This window comes from Fulmarus glacialis, unplaced genomic scaffold (genome assembly GCF_000690835.1).
Source record: "Fulmarus glacialis isolate BGI_N327 unplaced genomic scaffold, ASM69083v1 scaffold15688, whole genome shotgun sequence".
Classification (NCBI taxonomy): Eukaryota; Metazoa; Chordata; class Aves; order Procellariiformes; family Procellariidae; genus Fulmarus; species Fulmarus glacialis.
Window position 1 is genome coordinate 2,576 of NW_009227819.1, and position 23,839 is coordinate 26,414.

Below are 23,839 nucleotides of genomic sequence, written 5' to 3' on the forward strand. Positions count from 1 at the left end.
AAAATATAGTAAGAAAAAGATTGGCATCTATTCAGAAAGGAAAAAAAAAACACCACAAAATAATATTGGGTAGAGAAACATCACTGCAACAAAATAAAAGAAAGAGAAACATCTATGAGGTAGGAAAGCAAAACCTACAGGTGCGGAGAGCAGGTCCTGCACTTGTATCACTTGGGAAGAGTCTTCCCTAAGAAGCTGTTCCTCCTTGGGAAGCCCCGGCAGCCCCGGGGCCGTGTCCAGCAAAAGCAAAGCACGACCTCTTACAGAGCCCTTTGCAGGGCAAATGAGTGCTGTTGCTCCAGACCAAAAGCTTTTCTGCAGCATTCGGGGTGCATTTTGGCTGGCTGCACTCCCTAGCACTGCCGCTAGCCCCCTTCTGAGCTTGGTCACAGGGCTGTCCCCGCTGCTGAAATATTGGCTCAAAGGAGGGGGTGCAGGGGGAAGTCACGTCTGCAGCTTTTGTAAGAGGTGGGGGTCCTTCTTTGGGCAACCAGAAGTTGTGCTTATGCTTTGGACTTTGCAGGGTTGACACTGGGTAACCGAGGATTTGGGTTTCCTTGAAAGCAGGTAGAGCTGCTGCCCCCCGCCCCGTTACAAGAAAAGGTTTCTCTCTGCTTCAACGCTGCTGTAGAAATTTGCAGTCGAGGGCAAAGCCAGCAATAGCCTCGCATGCAGACATGCACAGCTGTGGCGCAAACGTTGTCCTTAACCCTTTCAATGGGCACCTGGAAACAAAAGGATTCTCCTGTACGAAAGCCCTGGCAGCCCTAAAGGAACGACGGGGAGGTGTGGGGCTCGTGGTGCCCCTACGCTGCAACACAGGTCTGCGGGGCCGAGGGAGGCAGCTGCTCCAGCAGCGATATTGCAGAGTCCCGGGTGTAAAAACGCAGCTTAAATACTGCAGGGCAGAGCACAGGCAGGCAGCAGTGAGTCGGGGAGGGCTGGTAAATGTTCTTTGTATTTCGCAGGGCAGGGATGTTGAGGCTTAAAAAGGGAGAGGGCTTTGTGCGGACCTGGGATTAAGAACCTCTTTAATAGGGCAACTTGACTCTCATTTTTGCTTGTATAGTCTGTGGCAGCCGCGGTGTTTGGTGGGTTTGGCTAGTGTTAGGCAACTGGGAGGCTGTTAAGCCCTGCTCAGAGATACTTTAATCTTTGCAGACCCCCCCATGGAGCTTGCCCTAGTCCCTGCTGCCTGTGGGGCTTCGTTTTACCTGCCGTCATTTCACATGTCCAATTTAGACTCCTGATGCTTCACCTTCCCATTGAAAGGGTTAATGGAGTGCATGCTTAATTGCCAGCACACCCGAGCGAGCGGAGTGAGCCTTGCCCCATGCCTGTTACCTCCTCCGGCTGGTACGGTACCTGGGGTTGGCGTGGCTTCAGAGGGCAGCGCCAAGGATAGAGAGGGGAATACGCAGAGAGCATAGAAGAGAAGGGAAGAGAAAACAGAGGAATATATAAAACAACCAGAACACACCAACAAGAGACTCGGGACCACTTGCACACAGTCACCAGAGACTTGAGAGAGAGGGAGTAAATGCATTAGCTACAGCCCGTCACCCTCCTGTGCACCAGAGCCACTTGCACAGGGCAGAGCGAGCAGGGACGGCCCCTTGGAGATGGGGATTACCAGTTAAACACACACCAGCTCCGCAGCAGAGATGCCAGCAGTGTCGATTAAGCAGAGTGCTTAAGCAGGTGCTTATATCTAATCCCAGCAGGGACCGGTTTTGACACTCTGAATTTCACCTTAGTTTTTTCTAGTGTTATTCTAACATCAGTGCTCGTCCTGCCTTGTATGGGTTGGAGCCTGTGGTGCAGCACATCAGAGAGATGTATTTTATTTAAACTTCTCAGGTGAATGAGTCTGGCAAGCAGAAAACAACCTCTGAATGCATTAATGGGTTTAATTTTCTTAATCTGCTTTTTTTTAATTCCAAACTCGTCTTTCGCGTAGCTTTACAGCAGGTACCTTCATATCAAAGTGGGCATTTAGAGCTGCTAATCGTACTTACATGCCTGTCATTAGCAGAACTCGCCTATGTCGTGTTGTACCTCAGGGTCTCATGTTTTGAGGTCAAACTTTGCCATATTTCTGTAACTTGGGACTGGGGTTTGACTCTCTAATTTTTCTTGCTGCTTAACGGCCAACGCTTTGTCCTTTTGCTCGGTGGTAGCAGCTCGTCCCTTCGGTGGGGGCAGCCGGGGAGCACTGGGTGCCACCGCCCGTCCGCATCCCCGACCCCGCGGTCGGGGAACCTTACCTTGTCATGCTGGCGTGCACTGTACCTGCTATTTCTGATACAAATCAGTTAAGCGATATACCCCAGCGGTTGATTATGGCTATTATTTAGCTGTGCTCTCCTAACAGTCGCTGTTATCAGCATATAGAAACAAACCCAGTAAAGCAAATTTGAATGAAATAACTAGAACTACTGACTGTCAGCACCGACAACTTCAATCCAATCCCTGTGCTCTAACAGTTTGTTCAGGAAAGCTCCTTTTTAAAGCAATGACATGCCCCCTCTTGTGTTTGCCAGGGTGTAACTTAGCTGATTTTTTTCCCCATAGCATATGCAGCCCCATCTCCCATCCTGTCACGTCAATTAGCCATGCTGGAGCCCACCTAAGAGGTGTCAGTAAGCATTTCATTTCCACTGGGTCATCAGTAGAAATTACTTTTCCTACTCAGAGCCATTAGTTGGGGAGGGGGAGGTGGAGGAAAGGAGACAAAAATCCCATTAAATCAGAGCACTAACCAAATCATAGGTCTTTTAGCAAATGCTAAAGAAAGGAAAGAGCCAGCTTTTGTCTCCCCAAGTTCCCTCAGGGCTCCTGAACTTTCACTTAGTTTGATGAATGTCCCACAATGGGCATTTTATCTTATTATGAATCTGGGAGTTAGGGCTTTGCTTTGGAAGGTCAGGTCAGCTACTGGTTATGGGGTGACAGGGAAGTGGCACCGTAGCCCCTGCCTGGGGTTCACTGCCCAGAGGATGCAGCTCCTGCACCCCCTTCGAGCCACGTAAAAATCACCCGCATCTGCCCCTTATTTAGCTCGAGCAGAGACTGCAGAGGGGCAGATTAGAGCTTCACCTTTTGCAAAATGAGAGCAAGATGCTCTCCTGCTCCAGGGGCATGTGAGGAGCACTAATTGCTTGGGGGTCGGCAAGATGGTTCCCGAGAGCACAGGACAGTCCCCCCCCAGTCACCGCTGTAGCATTTCTGCTGCAGTATTCGGTTCGGGTCAGTCACCGATCTATCTCTGCAGGAGATAGTAGCTCTGCACCAGTTACTATCTTGTACTGGTTGCTCTGTGAACCACCTGATTCTCTGACCTGCAGTTTTTGGCCGATACACGTACCGTCACGCCCCTAACCCCTCAGCAAAGCCAGAAGCTGTCGCTGCTGCACATACCTTCGTTCAGCAAAGCTGGCGACTCCTCCACTATGGTTTCTCCTTCTCCCACCTGGGTCCGTGCACGCAGGAAGAAGCGATAGCGTGAGATGGGGTCTGTCCTCTGCAGGGTGAACCTTGTCTGATTGGGAGAGAAGTTCTCTACCAGGGTTCGGCCCGTTTTGGATCCGTTAACTGGGGAGGAAAGGCAGGTCGTGGTGGTTTCAGCCTTGTTTGAGAAATACACTGTGCTGCCTACCTCATACCTCGCCCCCAGGACCGGGACCTGCAGTCGGTGCGGGGCCACGTGTGCTCAGAGCTATAGCTGCTGTTAAATACACTTGTCTAGGGCAGCTGGTGACTCACTGGCTGGGGGACCTGCCAGCGGGGACATTCAGGGTCAAGGACGGGCATAGCACAAGTGCCAGGGTCTCGGAGAAGGCTGTACTGCCCCAGGCATCGTGCTGGGCTCTTCAGAGCGTGCTGCACTCCAGGCAGCATCTCTTATACAGCCGGGAGCTTGTGTTTGAGTGAGCATATAAACTACTCAGACTGCGCTTAAAGGGCTTCCTAAATCAGAGATCAAACTGATTTCTCTTCAATGGTCGAGTCTGGAGAACTGCTGAGCATCCACAACCCTGGTTAACTGCAGCTGCCCAGCACTGCCCCCGGACTCCTCTCCAACACCAGTGTGTCTCATCTTGTGATGGAAGCCTCCAGTTCCTTACGGAGAGCTTTCTGTGCTAGGTGAGGAGGTAATTAGCAGCAAGGAAAATATTTAGTGACTTAATTATTATCACTAAGAAGAGAACATGTGGAACGTACAGGCTTGATATCTAAGGTTGTATCCTGTGAGGACTCCATTGGGATGCTCTGGGTGATCCCACTCCAGATTGATGCTTTCCAGATTTGGCTGTCGGATTCTTAAATACCTGGGGGAGCTGGGCACTTGGGAGGAGGATGGGACCAGGAAGGAGAGGGAAAGAAGAAAAAACATACAAGATAACATACCTTACAATACTGTATACATCGCAGGCTGACTGATACACTCGACACTCATAAATACACACACACGCAGATAACACACACACACTAAAGGTCAGAAACCGATTGAACGAGAATCTGTGCCAGAAACCATGCGCCAGCCCAGGGTTTTCAGCAGCGTGTATGCGGGGAGCAGAAACCAGAGCAGCTCTGCATGCAACCCCAGCCCCGGCAGCACCGTGCCCGCGCTGCGCTCGCTGGGTACCGCTGCCCTCCAGCGCAGAGCTCAGGGAGGCACCCGCAAAAGATGCTTCAGCCGTGAAGCGGAGCTGTGACACAGTCCAAGTCCCATTTCTGTGTGTCGTACACATACTGTACTGGTCTTGTTTACGGCCCCCATCCAGCCCAACATTTACATCTCATCTGTTTGTCTGTTGGAACGCTGTAAAATAGTATAGCAGCTTCTCTTACTGCAAAGTGCCTTTGTGTTATTCACACCTAGAGACCTGTAACAGGGAGCTGGTGCACGTATACAGTGGTCCTTACCCTGAGGAATGGCTGCTTTTACGACTGCTTAGTCAAAGCTAGTAAAGGAAGGAAAGCATTATACATTCTTGAATTAAATTATTCTCCTGGTTTACTCATAATTGCGCTGTCTTGACTGGGGAAAGAACTTGGCTCTGAGCTGAGAGATTAGCGATTTTTTTTTTTTAAACAGAAGTTTTGCAGAATATCATTCAACCTCCTAAACACTAATATATAGTCAATAAAATCGCTTAGTGATACAGGAAAAAGCAAATCAGCAGTTTACTTATGACAAGAATATAATCTGCTATAATTGTTTCAATCAATGCCACCCACGTACGCATACAGCTACCCCAAATGCGCCGTGCCTCCAGCACACAGGTAAGCAGCTCAATCAAAATGCACCTGACTGCAAAACCGCCCTACTGGAACAGAGTCCTTTCTTTTTAAACAAGCTTAATTATGGCTGGTCAATTGAAAATCCTTAGAAAATGGTGACAACATCCAAGAAAACATTAAGGAAGAAAGAGACAGGACAGAGATGCTGTTCTTGTACAGCAGGAAAAAAGAGGGGGACCCCATAGAATGTTAGTTGAGACAGGATTTGCTTCCAGCTTCTACTATTTTCTCCTCTTGCATTTTTGTAACATACTGTGCCAAAAACATCTGTGCTATAGGAAGATTCATTGCCAGCCACTAAAAGTGCAGCTCCAACAAAAAGTTATTGGCGTGTCTATAAATAGCTCCTGTGACAGTAAGAAAATTAAAATCGCAAGTTCATCCTTGACAAAAGCTCTTTAAACAGAAGAATGAGGCGCTCTTGCCTTAAAAGCCTGACAGGGGTATTAGTGACATCCTCTCAGAACAAAAGTACTTAGGTCTTACAGAGATTTTACTGCCTTTTACTGAGCAAGATTAATATATTCGCTCCCATTTCACCGACCCGCAGCACGGGGAGGTGCGGTGACATTTGCAGGTCAGGCAGCAAATCAAGGGCACGGTGCTGTGCCTCTGGGGAGGCTTTGCAAACATTTCTCTTGTTCAGCCTAAGAGCTACTTGCTGATGTGTTCAAAGTACCTGAAGGGGATTTTTAGATTGGTGAGACAGTGCCAGTAGTTAGCTCTAGGTGTATCTGCAGAGATGTCACCTACCCCGTGGTGACGAAGGCATACAGCCGTCTGACAGTGCTGCCCAGAAGATGCTGCCCAGGCTCAGCTACAAATCGTCCCTAGCGCATCTCCCCAGCAGCATCGCAGCTCTGCTGCAGAGCGGTGCAGCTCCCGCTCCGCAGAGCCGAACCACCCAAGCACCCGCCTGGGTGCCTGCACAACCCCCCCGGGCACGTACCTCCTTCTGGTGTGGGGAACTCCTTAACTTCACTGCGTGGCCCATCTCCTCTCCCGTTGGTTACAACCATCTCAAGCTTGTAGTTGCTGTAAGGAAACAGCCGGGACACTATGCCCCGGTTTCGGTCTCCAGGAAAACTCACATACTGCCGTTTTTTGGAGACCCACAGGTTCTTCAGCAAACTACTGTCTCTCCAGAAATAGGCCTTCAAGAAACATGCATGGCAAGTGAAGCTTTTCCCATTTAAGTGCAATTGGGTTTTTTTTTTTTTTCATTAACAAAGCATAGCAAAACTTCGCCTTTCCAAAGAGCAGCTCTCAGCTGCAGAAGCCTTTTAGAGCAATTAATGAAGCTCCACGTCCCCCAGTGTGGCAGGTCAGTGGTGTTACCCGAGGAAGAGGCTGAGCATGGGGTTAAGTGCTTACCGAAGGTCACAGAGCAAAACCAGCTAAGCTCAGACTACAAAGAGCTGTTTCTGGCTCCCAAGTGCCAGGCATCAAGGGACTCTCCCTTTCTACCCGGATTAGTACCGAAGCTGTCTACAAGGAAAGGTGGGACGCGTCCAGGCACAAAGGAAAGTCTGAACTTGGAAAGTCTCCCATTTGAAGCCCCGACTGTAAATCTTAGTTCATGCAGAAATAAGATTCATTCAGAAAATAGACCAGAATGATAGAGCAGAGGCAGAAAAAATGAAAGCAGTACCCAGGGAGCTTTCTTTATGCCCAGCGGATTATTGGATTTGAAATGTTATAACTGTTTGCAGGACTCGTGCTTTTGGTAACGTCTTAAACCCTGACAGAAGGGGCTCTGTCCAGACTTTTGCTTGTTTTGAACAGGCTCTATCCTCTGTACAGAAACACTGGTATTTTACCTTAGCAGTAAATAAACAAACAGGATCCATGCTGACTTTAGTTGCCAGTTAGTACGAACCGCTGGGTTTAGCCTTTGCAGGGGTTGGTGTTCATTAAAAGACGGTGTAGGCACTTTGGGGATGACACAAAAACGAGCCTGTTTGTACCTATCTGAGGTCGCTCCCCCCCAAGCCAGCCAGCCCGTGGTTCTGGGCAGCTCCAGAGCCAGGAGACACCTCGCTGCATGGGCAGGACCACCCCGAGCCCCTCTCTGGGTGCACAAGGGCAGCCCCACTTGCTTCCTCTGAGCACCCCAGATCCTGCAGCCAGGCACTGGCAAGTGCCAGCCCAGCACCCGGCCCTGGGGCAGGAACGGGAGATGTCCCCAGCCCTGTCCGGGCACCACAAAGGGCAAACCAAGGCCCTTCATTTCTGGTGCTGCTCCAGAGCAGCGCGCAGCCCCCGGGGTCTGCACCCCAGCCGTGGTCCTGAGGGCCAGAGGAGATTTTTCTGTCATCCCCATCGCCGGCAGCTCCATCACCGGGGCCACCTCGGCTTGTGAGAAGGTTAGCTGTATTACGAGTCAGTGCCGAAGAGATTTGGTTTTGCTCACTCTGTACTCCTTGAGCTGTCCCTGGATGGTGTCCAGGTGCACTCGGGTCCAGGTCAGAGCAATGGCAGTGCTGTTTAAAACTCTTATCCTAACATCTGTAGGCGCAGCCTTGGGATCTGAGCGTTCAGGGATAAAGCAGAGTGTACGTTAGGCACCCAGCAGTACCCCGGAGGTCAGACAGACGGACGGACGCCCCTCCGCCCCCCCCTTGCCGTGGTTTTCCCATCGCAGCATTGCTGGGCTGCGACCCTGCGCGCCGGCTCTGCCATCTGCTGGCACCCCGGCCGGCCCCGTCTGCCGGCAGTGTTTTCATGGGGATAATCATCTCTTTTTCTCCCTCCTTAAATTCAATTTCTGAGGATTTCCAAACTCGGTAACAACAAAACAGGAGCAACAGGCCAACTGGCAGCTTCCTGGCTGCCCTCGTTTGGGGTGAGCAGACCCTACGACCTTGCCAATACCCAGAATAGCATCTCTTACCTCCCTACTTTCTTCCTGGCATGTGCGTGCTTTAAAAGCTGACTATTGTTTTTTTTAGCAGTGGTTCCACAGGAAAGAGGGGGAAAAAACCCCAAGATTTCACTCAGCCAGCCATCACGAGAATATTCGTGAGCCAGTTAATTAATAGCAGGGCTTCCTACGCGCTGCTGCGAGAGCCCACGTTAGCAGCAAGGAAGGGGTCCGGCTCACTCCCCCTCCGAGTGAAGGGCAGCACAGCGTGACTCTGCTGCCGGCAAAGCCAGCCCCCCACTGCTGCAACTGGCCGGGCACTGGTAGACCCAAGAGTTACAAAATCACCTGTTATTTCCACATCTGTTAATCTGAATTTGGCCAGAACCTGCTGTTGATCCAGTTGGGTTTTTTACCTCCTCTTAACAGATCACCTGCTTGTATGTAGAAATCTGCAGTTATCTGTGAAGCAAGTCAGACGTGACAGGGCAGGGACTAGTTTGTTTGTTTGTTTTGTTGGTGGTTTGGTTTTTTTTTTAACTTGTCCCACCCCTCAGGATACAGGCAGGAACACATCTGTGTCTGGGGTGTGATACAGAAGCTTTGATCCCCCTGGTTTGCCTCCACGTAAAGCACACATGTGCGGGCTCATTCACATCCTCCCAAAACTCAAAATTATTGCACCACTTTTCAACTGAAACTAGGAAAAAAAAAAAACCCTGGTAGTGCACAGACAGGTAATGCAGAGACGACGGTGCAGTGGGGTGCTTGTGGAGCTTTTCCAGTAACAGCCTCTCGGCTAGGTCCAGCATTGCTGCCAGCGCTCAAACTCCCACCATTTCTGCCCATTTTCCTTCCCATGCCCTGTCTCCTCTGGGAGAAGATGCCCACTCGGAGGATGTGTCGCACGTGCTGTCTCAGCACCAAGATTGCAGAAATCGCTGTGCCCTGTTTGTGTCCCCCTTGACTTCAAGCCTGGAGTCATGGATGGTTAGCTGGCTTATCTACCTTACTTCTTGGTAATCCTAAAGTCACACAACCAGGGACCCCCACTGATGCTGCAATGCAAGGAACTAATACATATTTCTTTAAAAATAAAGCTGTTGGCAGCAAACCACATTATCCTAACAGGATAAGGATAATTGTAGTTCAGAGCCTTGGACGCTACAGGCACAGAAGGTGATACCAGTAGCCCAGAAAGAAGGTGAAAAGGGAGTTAAACAAGCTGGCCGCCGTTCTGCGTGACCAGGTGGAGAGTTTTAAAGAAAGATAAGCTGAGCCAACGGTGTGTTGCAAACAGGAGCCCAAGCTGGGGCCTGACCAGAGAGGCACAAGAATCCAGTCCAGGATGAACCAAGGCCCTTTTGGCCATTCGTAGCACCTCTCATCTGAGATGAGCTCAGTGCTCTACGGATGTCAGGGGCAAAAAATTTAATGTGGTTTATTGGAATACAGCCAGAGCTCATCTTAAATGAAATCTTACTGTCTTCCACACTCAAAGTGTTATCTGGGTATTACAGAGAGCAAGGGAGAGGCTGAGTGACTTGGGTCACGCAGGCAGAGCCCAGAACAGAATCTAATGGCCAAACCTCTTTCTTCCAATGCCTGGAACTGGATTTTTGTGCCAAATCAAGCAGTAGTATGAACATGTCCCAGGCACAGGTGCCAACCCACTGACCTTGGGTGGGATCCTGCCCTTCTGAAACACTTACTGGCTGAGAAAATACTCACAATCTTCCCCTGAGTAGCCGATGACGGTGTCAGGCTCTGGTGCTCTACCAAAGTCATTCTCTGCCTGCACTTTGATCTCGTAGGGGACGTAGATGGGTGTGTTCCAGACAACATGCCTTGGTGTCTTCACTGTCTCATTGTACCAGCTCCCTCGAGGGTCCCTTCGCCTCCATCTCACAATGTACCTGAGGTTGGGCCCATAAGCTTGAGTTGCATTCAGAGGCTTAATGGACCAGAACAGAAAAAGAAAGTGAGAAGGAGAAAGAGCAACTGTATTTCTCTGCCATGGAGCTCCAAAAAGTTCCGTTCAGCAGCTGGTTCTTATTTCATGCTCCATCAGTGAATCTCAAAGGAGGTCAATACTTTTGTTCCCAGAGAGAGACATACCTAGTCCTTGCCCTCCAGACCCAAGGACCAAGAACATATCCTTATATTCCAGTCCATACTCCCACTGCAATTTCTATCCTCCTTACAGATGCTGGCTTATTTGTGGATGACACCTGCTGGTCCATGAAGAAAAGCAAGAGCTGGTCTGTAAGCCCTATATGCTGCTTAAGGAATCACACTCTCTGAGCATCCTCCCTAACCTGTATCTGTGATCTAGCGTCTTTTCTTTGGCTTACATAGTTGCAAATTATTGCTTTTATCACAAACCTTCTTCTAGGCACTAACAATGGCCTCTCTTGTAGATGCATCTTCTGCTTTTTATTTCCTTTATGATCGTTAAGATTACGGTATTCTGTGTAGTACATCACACATGCTAAAGATGCCGAGTTCTCTATGTCTTAGCATCTGTGACTGTAATGGTAAGATGCTGGGTGGCTGTCAAGCATCAAAGAAGAACTCACCGTCCAGGTTATCTCCATGTTGTTTTTTTGGGTCCCTGCACCTTGGACTCCTGTTGGGTTAATTTCAGGACCTGAAATTCACATTGGAAAAAAAAAACGCAGTTTATAATGTTGAAAAACGACCATTTGAGTGGTTAAAAACCCTTTACTGTGCAAGCCAAAAGTACTTCCAAGACAGAAGTTAATGGCCTGATTTTTCCAGAAGTTCCCATTCAGGTTAATGGAACATGAGACTCTCAGCACTCTTGAAAACCAGGCCATTTATTTAGGAGCCTCTTTTTTTTTTTTTCCAAAATGTCCTAAATCTTTGAAAGACAGCCGTTGTGAAGCAACCCCAGGAGCCAAGTCTGACACTTCTGAAATCTGAAACAAGAAGAGTAATGTCGAAAGCCAACACTAGATGCCAGCAGATATTGCAGAAGTATCTCTGCAATGGTTAAATTAAGAAATGCAGCAAAACTGCTAAGCTTCTTGTGAATTCCTCATATGAATTTTCCCAAGTATTCTACAATGTACAAAGCACTGGGCACACAAACTGAAGACCTGAGTCTTGGTCATGGACTGGAGCACACTTTACTCCTGCATCGATCTGGGCTCCTGGCCAGCTCTAGCAGTGGACAATGAGTTAGCAATTTTGGAACAAAATGCCTTTTGCTTGTGGCCAATTTACACTTGAGTCAAATTTTCCAAGAGACTTCTGAGCTTCCTGTGGTCAGAAAGGATGAAAGACTTTTTTTAGAAAGCTTCTCTGTAAGGTGAAACCAGGCTTTCCTTCAACAGCTTCTGCTGGAGTGACCTTTGTATAAACCTTTCCATTTGAATTTTGCTGCTCTGCAGAATATCAGTCATAGGCTTGAGGATGTGATATATAAAGTTACACCCCAGCACACGGACCAGCTCATTCCCTCACCTGTATAAATCTGTTTCTGTTATAGGAGCTGTGGTCATACACCACGAGGGAAGAGTCTACACGGAGAGTGGTGGCCAGATGCTAAGAACAACGTCAAGTCACCACGGCAAGAGGGACGGGGTGGAAGCTACTCACGTGCCCCGTTGGTCTGGTACCGTTCGGAGGGCACGCTGGGCAGGCTGCTGCCCACGTCGTTCACTGCAATCACCCGAAACTGGTAGTTGACGTAAGGAGAGAGGCTCAGGACGGCCGAGTTGACGCTGCCGGGGTACCTGGAGTGGTTATGCCACATGCCAGGTTGGAACCGGTCCTCCTCAAACTGGACAATGTAGTCTGGGGGAGAGGATGGAGAGGTGGGGTTAAGGGCTCAGCTCACAAGGGCAGTTTTCCCTCCACTGTGCAGAAGAAAGCGGGAGGGATACGGGGCAGAGGCTCCGGCAGCTGACCTGTGATGGGGCTGTTATTGTCGTCTCCGGGAATCCACGTCAGCCGCACGCTCCTCTCGGCCAGGTCTGTCAGCTCCAAGTCACGGGGCCGGTCGGGTCGTTCTGTTGGCCGAGTAACGAGACAAATTAGGCTGGGATTGTCCCAGGAGCTGGGAGTCCCAGTTCCCATTGCTTCTCTCGGGAGGGGAAGCCCTGGCTGTCTTAGCCCAGACCCGTGGGAGGACACGTGCCCTGTGGCACGATTCACGTCCTGCAGCTCTTGGACTAGTGCAATTTTTTAAATACAAACGTGCTGACCTACTGGTTGTGCCCTGCCTTGAAACCCTACCTGTTCAACTGACGGTAGCTGGCAGTGGAAGCACGATAGAGTGGCTTAGCAGGGGGATATATGATCTTACAACAAACTACACACAGCTTTTGAAAAAATAAATGCAAACAAATAGAACAGAAAGGACACAAAGCCTCAAAGAAAATATATACTTGTGTATTCTGGTTTCTTTATCTTGTCACAACCCACATGGTCGCACAGAACCAGCTCATGCAATAACAGTAACAGTAATAACTTCTTTCCAGCTAAAGGTCAAGGGATTCAATGTGATTTTTTTTCTCCCATCAGGCATCACCATTTCCAGGTGTGGGTAAGGTAATTCTTGCACTCAAGAACTGGCGCTGTGGGACACGAAATGATGTGACACAGGACCTTTCTGCCCACGGCCATCTGGATGGGTTTTCAAGGGCAACATGGACAGGACTTGGAAGCATCAGCTCCCAGGTTTTTCAACCGCTACATCTAGATTTTCTGTTGGCGTTATTGGCAAGGCAAAACAAAATCAATTTACAAAATAAAATAAACCCAATGAATTAGTGATGATTACCTTTCGGTAAGTCTCTCAAACGGTTAGCAGGGACAGCTGCAAGGTAAGACATTGGTTGTTAACGGTGTTAGTTTAGTCATTAAGCTTGGGTGGCCAAAGGAGCACCTGGCAAATGTAAAGTTACACACACAGCTACAGATTTCAGAAGGATCCGATCCTGCCTGGGGACCAGAGTAGGTACGTCCTTCCCCAGAGACCCCCAGGCACGCTCTGCACACCTTCGTTCATACTTCTAGTACATGGTAGAGGGGAGTTGTAGAGTTAATCAGCTATTAGGGGAACAGGAAGGGAAATAAATCAAGCCCAGTCAAATTATTAGGGATACGGGATTCACATTGCACTCTGACTTTTGTAGGGCATTGCGGGTCTGTTGGGGCACTCCTGTGAATGCGGCACGTCAGCAAGATCCGAGGTGGCCAAGAGCAGGGACTGATAAATCTGTGTTTTGCGAGGAGATCTCGCAGTGTACATAAATGGGTATGGGGATCGGGCTTAGGTTTGTCACTCCCCGTATTGAAAAGGCTAGGAGTGGCTCCCGCGCCCCCGGGCTTCCAGTGTTGCTCAGCAGCCTGACATTCAGTTAAATTCACTTGCAAATTTAGGACTGTTCTCACAGAGCTTCAACATCCACGTTTGGATATTTTTAGCCGTATGTAATAACTACTCTTCTTCTTTTCGTCTCAAATGCAAGTTTCCTTCAACTCTAATTCAATGCCATTGTCTGAGTCTGAGATTAGGCAGCAGGTCCTTGCCCGAGTCCTGCAGCAACGGCACAGTTGCTCTGCCAGCATCTCCCTGAGCATCTCTGCTTCAGAGGACAATTCTGTGATCACAGATCACCCTTTCAGTCTGGCCTTGAAGTCAGCCTGTTGTATTAAAAATAAAGCACCTGGCTCTGTGTCGGTGCGTTGGGAGGACAGCTTTACCTAGTACGGTGAGGTACGCTTTGGCCGAGTCCTTGTCCAGCTCCGTGCTAGCTACACAGGTGTAATCCCCTTGGTCCTTTTCAGCCACGCCATATATTGTCAGACCATCATCTTCTTTTTTCATCCTTAAAGGGATGAGAACCATAATCACAGAACTGTGCCTAAGCTCATTAGGCAGCAGGATTGAAGCCTAACTGTTCTCTGATAAAATACATAAAAAAGCCCAAACAGAACGGGAGTACGTCTCTGGTCTGAAGATTTTATCAGCTAAGGATGTGTTGAGTTATTCTTGGAAACCTCATTTCCTAAGGAATCAGCAAATGTGCTCTGGTATATATCTGGAGTAATCACACTTTCAGGAAAACAGTCTGACCTCTGCCTGGCTCGTGTCCCGAGATCAGATCTCACTCCACGAGAAGGGAGTCAGCTATGGAAAGGAAATTACAACTGTACCACTCACAGCAGATAAACATTAATTTTGAAGTAGCTTGTTATTAACCCACCCATTTTATCAAGATGTCCTAAAATATCTGTAAATAAAACCTATAGTCAAAGTCTTGATTTACTGATAAGTGAATTTTAATTGCTAGGCAGTGTCTGTTGAAAGGAGCTAGTAACATTAAAAGTATTAAGAGCAGCAAACATTGCCTAGATGGGAACTCAATGTTTGTCCATATTATCCCTGGTGACTCCTGAAGCGTTCTGTAAAAAGTCCGACAATCCCAGGAGAGCAGACCCATGAAACTGTTAAAGACAGACCTGTTTCCGATGTACAGGGGTGCGTCATCTTTCAGCCAGGTGACTGTGAGTTTCAGCGTAGGGTCGTGCTTTATACGGCAGTGGAGGCGAGGCATGGAGCCCCTCTTCACCACCTGATCTTCTGGTCCTCTCACAATCCTGGTTGGGTCTGCACAAAGTCAGATAGAAAGCGTTAGGCACCAAACTGCTGGGTCTTAGCTCAGGAACTCACTGAAGAGCAGCGTTATTTGGAAAGGACAAGCATGCGCGTCAAGTGTTTGTCCAGCTTGCTACAGTGAACTGTCTCCGATACAAATGCTTGCAAAGAAATTAATTTAACAAGCCATTAATTCATGCTGACCCTTTAAAAAATACCCAGTTTTCTGAGTCAGCAATCGCAGTTTTGCTGAACAGGGAAAGCCCCAGTAGAAACTTGATTCAGAAAATGTTTTATTGCCATCAGTTACCCCCGATATACACTTTATATTTCTTTTTGCATTGCTTATGGCATCTCACAGCTCAATATCCAAACCAAACCCTTCTACAGCTTCAGTATATCCACAGCCATGTTTTTTCCCCAACATTAAAAGGGAATCTCTACCATTTTCTGGATTCCAGCTCCAAATTACGTAGTGCCTGTCCTGCTGACAGACTGCTGGAGCGCACAACCAACCCTCCCTTAACAGAAATTATTATTTCTGCTGCAAGTTTCAGAAGATCCAAGAGACCGTTTTGACCTGGAGCCCTTCGTGCCCCTACCTTTGACCTCCAGGCGAACCTGGGCCTCCGCTTTACCCAGGATGTTGGTAGCGACACAAGTGTAGATGCCCTGGTCCTCCTTCCGAGCCATGTTCATCTCCAAGCTCCCGTTCTCATGTGCCTTGTAGTTTCCTCCGTCCAGTGTGTTCCCCTGGCCGTTCTTAAACCTCACAACACCACAAAGTGCTATTGTAAAGGAAGAAAGAGCAGGAAACCTCCCCTTCCCACCCCTCCAGACTGGCAGGGGACGTGCTGCAGCTCTTACCATCTCAGGGTGGGGATCGGCGAGCCAAAGAAAGGGCAGTCAAGTCGGGTCCTGTTGTTCTGAATCACCTTGATGAGCTGATTGCGGGGAGCCAGTATCCGTGGAGGTACGTCTGCAAACAGCAAAAATCACAGCCATTGAGAAAGAAAAGAAACCCATTTCCAGACCGCTGCTCCCTTTCCAGTCTTTTCATCCACCCTCCCTTCTCTTTTGTTCACTCTTCCTTGTTGGCACTTTCAAGACTCGGTAGAGCTTCTCCATTCCCTCTCATCTCTCCTTCCTTTCTAGCCTCACTACATGAATCAGCTTCTCTCTTAGTGCCAACAGGACTTGCTCAGCCTTGCCTGGCTTTGCAGGTCCATGGAAAGGACTTCTGCTCCAAAGCCCGGTTGCAGAGGTCATGTACCTTTGTGCGTTAGCCTCAGAGTAGCTAACGACAAAGAGGAAAGCAAATAGAGAACTCTTGCAGGGAAAACTTGAGTATAGGGTGTTCATCTTGGAGCACAAGTCTTACGAGGAGCGGCTGAGGGAACTGGGGCTGTTTAGCCTGGAGCAGAGGAGGCTGAGGGGAGACCTCATCGCGCTCTACCACTGCCTGAAAGGAGGTTGTAGCGAGGTGGGGGTTGGTCTCTTCTGCCAAGTAACTAGTGATAGGATGAGAGGAAATGGCCTCAAGTTGCGCCAAGGGAGGTTTAGGTTGGACATTAGGAAAAATTTCTTTACTGAAAGAGTGGTCAGGCCTTGGAACAGGCTGCCCAGGGAAGTGGTTAAGTCACCATCCCTGGAAGTATTTAAAAGACATGTAGATGAGGCACTTAGGGCCATGGTTTAGTGGGCATGGTGGTGTTGGGTTGACGGTTGGACTCGATGATCTTAGAGGTCTTTTCCAACCTTAATGATTCTATGATTCTAAATCTTCCATAAGTACTTACCCAGGACGCTGACAAAGGCATTGGCGAGAAGGTAGCCGTGCTCGTTGGACGCGTTGCATTGGTACACAGCACTGCTGCCGATCTGGGTATCTCGAAATACAATGGTGTCTCCAGCCACCTCTCGGCTCGGGTTGGGGGGAGAAGCTTCAAAACAGAGAGCACTCTTTAAATTCTAAATTAAAATTCACAAGAGTCTCAATATCATTACGCTTCTTTCCATCTCAGCCCAGATAAAACCAGCCGACGGTACATGACCTCCCCAGCCTACAAAGACGCGGTTCAACTGCCTTTGTCTTAGACAAGCAGGTGGTTTGTGTGCTGCGACGCCGGAGCCCACGCACACCGCTCAGCGGGGTGCCTGGCACCCCCACAGCAGCTCTGGCTCTCATGGTCAGCCACGGGATCCTTGGCTAGGTTTTTCGTAAAGGAGGTACAGACTCTTCCTTGCTCACCTTCTATAGGCTCGCCGCTCAGCAACGCCTCTTTTGGCTCGACACACCAGCCTGCCATCCTCGCCAGGGGCCAGAATGAGGTTTTGGGGTTCGTCCAACCAGTACGGAGCAGCTTTAAAATACACCAATGCACCAGTTATAAATGCAGCAGTACTACCTCATCCAAAATCCCCTCCCTGCCTGCACACCACTGAACTAAGACATGAAAACACCGTCCCCTCGAGCGGGCTTCCCTGGGTGCAGCGAGAGCGGAGAGTCCTCTTCCCCCCTCTTTGGCCACACAAAACTGCAACCACTGATAGCAGTGAAGCTCTGCTGAGTTACCCCAGCTGAGATCACATCTCACACTGCTTTTGGGTCAGTTTGGACAAGAAGCAAGTATGGCTGGATACAGCACAGAGACAGCCCCCGCAGAAAGCCCCTGCTCCCCCTTTCAACAAATCGGAGCGTCCCCTCCCGTGTACCTCCCCTCACAGCTCCGGGTTGCCAGGGTAAGAAAGATGGCAAGGTAAAGGTGACGTACCCTTCACTCTCACCGAGATCGTGTGGCGGATGCTGCCCATCTTGTTCGACGCCAAGCAGAAATACTCCCCGGAGTCTTCCTCGGAGACGTTGGAGATACGAAGAGCCTTGTTAAAGTTTTCCAGCTTGGTTTTGCCTGCTGGGAGCTCTCCTCCCTTCTTGTACCACATGATGTCTGGTGCTGGTCTAAGGAGAGGGGAGGAGATGAATGCTTTTGCAACACAAGAAAATTCCTCCTAAGAAAACAGTTGATAATCCCGCACTCGGAACCACTCACACCCAGGGAGAAGGACTGATCCAACTGCTGGGCCACCTTCCTTCCTACCACAGCCTCTAAACCAGGACCCCAAGCATCACCAGCTGATCAGGAGCGGGGTCCGTCTCCCTCCTTGTGCTTGGGGTCTGGCAGCGTGGGCAGGCAGCACCAGGCAGCACGCCCCGGGGGTGCTGCCAAAGTCTGACCCTGCAGGCACATGGACCACAAATGTCCTCACCCACAAAAGTGTGGTGAGGGGCACCCAGGAGACTGGCGAATAGCTGTAAGGATAAATCAGTGGGGAATTATCCTTGGACAGCGAGTGTCCGACGACGCCTGCTTCTCTGAACGGTGCTGCAAAAGGCAGCTCTCCTGTTTGCTCCAGGCTCTTACGCTTCAAGTAGGTTATGAGAGTGTTGTTAATAGCAGTTAAAAGGAAGGGAACGATCCCTTTTCCTAGCCAGAGGTATTTCCACTGGTGATTCAGCATCTCTGTCCCAGGCCATCCCACGGGGGCAGCTGGGGACCCCCCTCTCCCCACCTCCACCAGCCGGGAAGCGGTACGTACACTCCTGAAGCAATGCACTCCAGCAAGAGGTCCACCCCTCTGAGCACCATCTGACTGCTTGAGGTCCCGTAGGGATACATGAAGCTGGGAGTTGTTTCTGTAATCCCTCGGGCTGAAATCAGCAGGAGAGAAAAGACAAACAAACAAAACAAAGTGCTTTTAAACTCTCCTTTGCTGCAGCAATGGGGAGGGCACATACAGGGCCAGAAATACATGGAATTTTCAGGGGGAAGCTGTCAAGTTCCTGGGATACTGAACTCGCCCAGAGATGTACCTGAAAAGTAGAGAAGGGCTCAAGGTAATTTTTAAAGCAAAAAAAAAAAAAAAAAAGGGTAGAGAGAGGATGCTTGGCAGGCAGGGAGGTAAAGGAGCAGCAGAGGATGGGCAGAGGGAGCCGAGCCCTGGGGATGGTGCATCGGGAAAGTCCCCGCACCATCAGCTCCCGCCGGGGCAGCGCCTTTCCTGCCCACCCCTGCCTCCAGCACAAAGAGATGGGCTGAAATCAGATGAGACTTGGAAATACTGATGGACAGAACATGTAATGAACGACAAAAGGAACAAAAGGGCGGGCACAGGAAGGGTTTACTCGGACAACTGAGCTGCTTTGCCACAGAGATCTCCAAAATTCGGAGGATCCCGGCGCTGTCTGGGGCTCTAGCAGCACCAAGGAGGTTTCCCACCCTTACTGGGAGCTGCGGGGCCTGGAAGGACAGTGCCCTCTGGAAAGGAACAACTTAGCGACCAAAATGACAAATTCCAGGACTGGACAGGAAAGTTTAATGGGAGAAAACCAGGGGAAGACACAAGACAACTCTCTACAGATACACACAGTAAAGGTCTCTTTGCAGGGGAAAAAAATTAATTATTAATGGAATAAATTCCATTAATAAGTGGAATTATTAAACTAGACCTAGATCAGTGAGGACAAAACAGGATGAGATGGGCTTGAAAGCAGCAGTAGCAGAGATGGAGGTTACGAGATTAGGAAAGGGGACAGAATGGCCAGGGTTGGCACAGGGACACTACAAATACCGAAGCGATCCGTGGGGAGAGCCCACCCCGGTGCAGGAGCAGGATCTTGGGGTGCAGACCAAGCCCCCTCCTGCTGCCTCGAAAGCTTCGTTTGCTCAGCGAGCAGGAGGCGGCCAGGCGTGCCCGGTGCCGTGAGGCTTTTGGGGATGCCCACGTCTATTCGGGAAGCCTCCACCTGAGCCCTGGTAGGGGAAAAGGGCTGGGGAGAAGGAGGGGAGAGAGGGCAGGGGCTGTTCGTGGTGTTCCCGTCAGCCTGCCTTAGGGAAAGCCTGGGACTAGGCTCACAAGGGAAGAAAAAAACCCCAGGAATTAAACCGTGCCTTTGAAACGAATCCACATCTGCCGGAGCGCGGCCACACACACGCATCCCACCGCTCCCACGCACCCACAGGTTACCGGTCCGCATGTGCTCGTCAGCGGGTTAGTCAATTATTTGATTAATGGATTACCAGGGCAGGCAAATCTTGACCTTATCCTGAAGGGCCAGTCCTCTGGGCAGGCACACGCCGCTGTTTGCTTGCCTGCTTCTGGAGAGGATCTCGCTCCTGGTTAAAATCTGCCAGCCCACGCCGGGGCTCTGCGGGGGGACGACAGAGCCAGCGCCTGGGTTTAAAGCCAGGATTTATCAACAGCTCCCACACCTCTGGCCAGATTCGTGAACTTCTCTCTTCTCACGTGATTAGGAGAGGGGGATATTATTTTATAAGCCAATATTGGCTTGTATTAGCCAACAGTCTGCAGCCTGTTTGAACAGGCTGTACGTTTCACTCCCACAATGAACCCATTTGCTCAGGAGCCCAGGGCATAACTAGAAGAGATAAGCAGCAGTGCAAGCCAAATTTTACAAGCCATATATTAATGATGAAAATTAAAAATAAGGGAGATAAATTAGTATCCTATCCACTTGTTTAATAAACCTAACACCACCACTGCATAGCTGACAAGCTTTTTGCCTTAGTACAGCACTACTGATAAATATTTTGCTATTTATAATAGGGAGCGGCTAGAAATTCTCTCAGGCAGAGGTACCGTTCCAGCTCTGAATTTGCGGCAGCTACAGCTGGAAACTGTCATACAAATAGCAATGTCTCACTCATCTGTTTGGATGGAACAGAACTCAAAAAATAAATCCCATGGCTATTTATTTCTGCTCAAAAATAGACTCTGCTTCCAATATGTTGCTGCTGTTGTCGCCACCTCTATGAATTTGGACCCGTTCAGCTGTGAACAGGATATCCCAGAAACAGCCACTTCTCACCCCGAAGCAGCCAAAAGCCCCCTCCCCACAGTCCTGACGGCATTTAAAAATTGTACATCAGCTTGCATTTCTACTTAGAGGTGATAATAGGAATATGCACATCCAGACACACCCCATCTGTTCGCCTCCTGCACGGCTAGCCGGCCTTAAAACATCCCGCAGCTTTGCCAAAATAAAAAAAAAAAAAGAAAAAAAGAAAAAAAGAACAAAACAGACTTCCATTTCCTTTTTAAAAAAAGGTGAGAAACTTCTGCTAATAAAATATTCAATTAATCCTTTTAGATCATTTTTCCTTTATAACTGCAGACAGTTTGCCTAGGCAATTAAGCTTTGCAACAAAAAAATCATCACACCCGCTATGAGCCGTGGGGAGAAGGGCTTGGTTGCATCTCCCGCCATTAGCCTGGCCCTCGAGCGCCTTTTGAGACAAGCGTCCCGCAAACTGCTCGTGCCCCACGTCCACACCAGCACGTCCCACGTCCCCGAGATGAGCTCGGGCACATCCATCGCAGACTGGCAGGGAAGGGGACTCGCAGCCTCCAGCTGCTTTGCCGCGAGCTCTGCAGAGCCCTTTGCCAGCTGGCTCTGGAGCTGAGCCCGTACCGAAGGGACCAGCACCCCAAGGTACAGGGTCCGAGAGCCCCGAGTCTCCCAAACGCCTAAAATACTTGGGAGACTGATGTCCCTTTTCCCCACCCCCTGCCCCTAAGACTCCTTGCTTTGCTGCAGCTGGTTCCAGTGGCCAGTGCGGCCAGACAGGTCATTCCAGGGAGAAACACGGGGTTAGCAAAAAGAAAAAATGGCCAAGGGTAAGAATTTTTTTACCAGTTCCTTAACTATTATGAAACTGCTGGTTTGGAGCTCAGATTTGCACAGGGGTGTGAGTGGGTGATTTGAATCCACCGGACCCATAAAACGTTCCAGGAAACATTAAGTGCAAATAATCCATATAGTGCAAATAGCAGACAGTTTATCCTACGCACCTATGACTAGAAATCCGGAGAAATCTATGAGACTGTGCAGATAAGATCTCATTTTCCTAACCAAATGACTATTAAGCAGCCCTTTTCCCTGAACAAAGACATGCAGCGGGAGATCAAGAAGCCCACGACCACCACGGTGACTTTCCCTCCTCATCCAGCGAGGGCTGCAAACACAGAAACGGTGCCCAGCCAGCGTGAAGGCATTCTCTTTGAAATGCAAACATCATTTACGCTGCTGAGGTGCAAGATATATTTACAGGAGAGCTCACCATTGGATTTTTCTTTGGTGCCTGGCCCTGCGCGCCCGCGAGGGAGGCATCTCCTCCCGCTCGCCTCTAGTTGAGGCATGGTGAGGTTTATGCAGTTCCCATTAAAGCTAATTTTGCTGGCAATCCCCTTTCACAGCCATTTCTACAAGTATTTTCAGACTATGCCCAGCCCGATTGCTGCCACCAGCACTTCCTCCGAGGCTGGTTCTTCTGCGGAGCCTTCCCCAGCTCTCCAGCATCCTCAGAAACCTCCCACTCCCGGCTGCCGGTGAGATGCTAACACCCTGGTTCCCTCGGCGGGGAAGGGCTGCCCAGGCTGCCCGCTGGCACGAGAGGGCTCTCGCCGGGGACACCGAACCCAGTGCCCTCGCCTGGCACATCTTCCTCTTCTCACACTGCAACTCTCTCTGCTCTTTGCTGGCAAAAGCACGCTTTGTCCTCAAAAGTCCCAGTGGAAGAAGAAAATGTGCCCTGGGTTGTGCAAGGCACAGAGCAAGCTCTGGCTCCGGGTGGGATGCGGAGTGGGATTTTGCCGTAGGGCACAGCCGGGGAGCAGGGCGGGGGCTGTCCCCACCCCGCTGCCGCACCGCCCCGGCCCCCGCCAGCAGCAAGAGGGGCAGAAAGCAAATCCTGCCCATGACGGTGCCTGGCCTTGGGGCAATCGGACTCTGTGGTGGTCTTTGGGGAGGGGTTCGCATCCCTGGTAGCGCCTGCGCTCTCAGCATCGCCCGCAAACAGCCCCATCTCCCCGCTCCCCTGCAAACCCCTGCTGCTGCCCGACTCTGCCCGCATTATCCCGCTACCTCCGCGACACTTCCAATCTATTCTCAGGGCAGCGATCGTGCCCCGGGGGCCACGCGGTTTTATGTCTGAGGCATAATTTATGAGTTTGGGATGGGCTTCTCCCAGCAAACACAGGCTGCGGAGGTATCTCCCTGCCCATACAAAGGGCAAGAGCCTCGCGAAAGCATCCAACACATGTACAACCTCGCCACAAAGAAACAAAGCACCCAGCTTTTGAGAAAACCAAGTACTCCTCCTTTTTTTTTTCCCTCCCAGTCACTGCCTGCGTTTGGCCACAAATACAATAGATGCTCTTTCTGAAGACAGAGAGAAGAGGGATGGTGGGTCTTATCTTTAAATCATGAGCCTTTGCTGAGGACAAGCCACCTCTTTGGCGAGGAAGCAAGCTGGGCTCGCTCAGCCACGCAGGCTTTTTCACATGGGCCAGATCCTATTAATCCAAATGCCTCTCAAGCTGAGCTCCGCTTAAAACTCAATAATTTTAAATCGTGAAAACTTTTGAGGGGGATTTTGTCACTGTTTGGCTCTTTCATCACACCCAGTTTGGCAAAGTTGAGGCTATAACCCACGGACGGGGACACGGGCACAGACAGGGGTGCGTGGGCACAGACGAAGGGCGGACGATGCTGCGGCGGCGGCCGCTCGCTGCCCGGTTAGCGCGGGAGATCAGTCAGGTTAGGCAGAAGGGGGTTAAATCGTGAAGGTCTCCAGAAGCCAGCGTTGACTCACCACTGTACATGTCAGTGTGATTTCGTAAAGACGTTTCGTTATGGGGTTTCTCTGCAATAAACAAAAGACCGTGAGCGTACCGAGTGCCACAAAGCGGGCGGGGGGACAGGCGGTGCGGGGGGACGGGGGACAGAAAACAAAATAACTTCTCGAAACACAAGAGCAATGCGGACAGGCAGCAGCAGGGATACAAAAGCACTCTGAGCACAGCTGCCTTCCAGGACAAACACCATAACACAGCAATAAAGGAGAGGAAGAGAGGACTGTTTTCCTCCTACGAGACGGGAAGACAAATAAATGTATGAAAATTGTATTATAAACATTTCCTTGAAGTGTTTTTCTTTTTGATATAAAGACAGTTGTATC

The 23,839-nt window shown here is 49.9% G+C and overlaps 1 protein-coding gene across 1 annotated transcript in view; it reads right to left on the reverse strand.

Moving 5' to 3' along the window:
* Nucleotides 1–1,365: 1,365 nt before the first annotated feature.
* The window catches only part of LOC104080778 (neurofascin-like), a gene marked incomplete at its 3' end in the record, with an annotated part of 30,135 nt that continues 7,661 nt past the window's right edge, over nucleotides 1,366–23,839 (reverse strand). Inside the window, 20 exon segments of the mRNA XM_009583289.1 lie at nucleotides 1,366–1,380; nucleotides 3,421–3,594; nucleotides 4,225–4,347; nucleotides 6,257–6,461; nucleotides 7,721–7,836; nucleotides 9,902–10,124; nucleotides 10,750–10,820; nucleotides 11,795–11,992; nucleotides 12,106–12,207; nucleotides 12,981–13,016; nucleotides 13,907–14,031; nucleotides 14,666–14,813; nucleotides 15,404–15,570; nucleotides 15,669–15,780; nucleotides 16,601–16,744; nucleotides 17,053–17,084; nucleotides 17,086–17,164; nucleotides 17,576–17,760; nucleotides 18,399–18,510; nucleotides 23,474–23,524. Coding sequence (XP_009581584.1) covers nucleotides 1,366–1,380; nucleotides 3,421–3,594; nucleotides 4,225–4,347; nucleotides 6,257–6,461; nucleotides 7,721–7,836; nucleotides 9,902–10,124; nucleotides 10,750–10,820; nucleotides 11,795–11,992; nucleotides 12,106–12,207; nucleotides 12,981–13,016; nucleotides 13,907–14,031; nucleotides 14,666–14,813; nucleotides 15,404–15,570; nucleotides 15,669–15,780; nucleotides 16,601–16,744; nucleotides 17,053–17,084; nucleotides 17,086–17,164; nucleotides 17,576–17,760; nucleotides 18,399–18,510; nucleotides 23,474–23,524 — 2,418 coding nt within the window.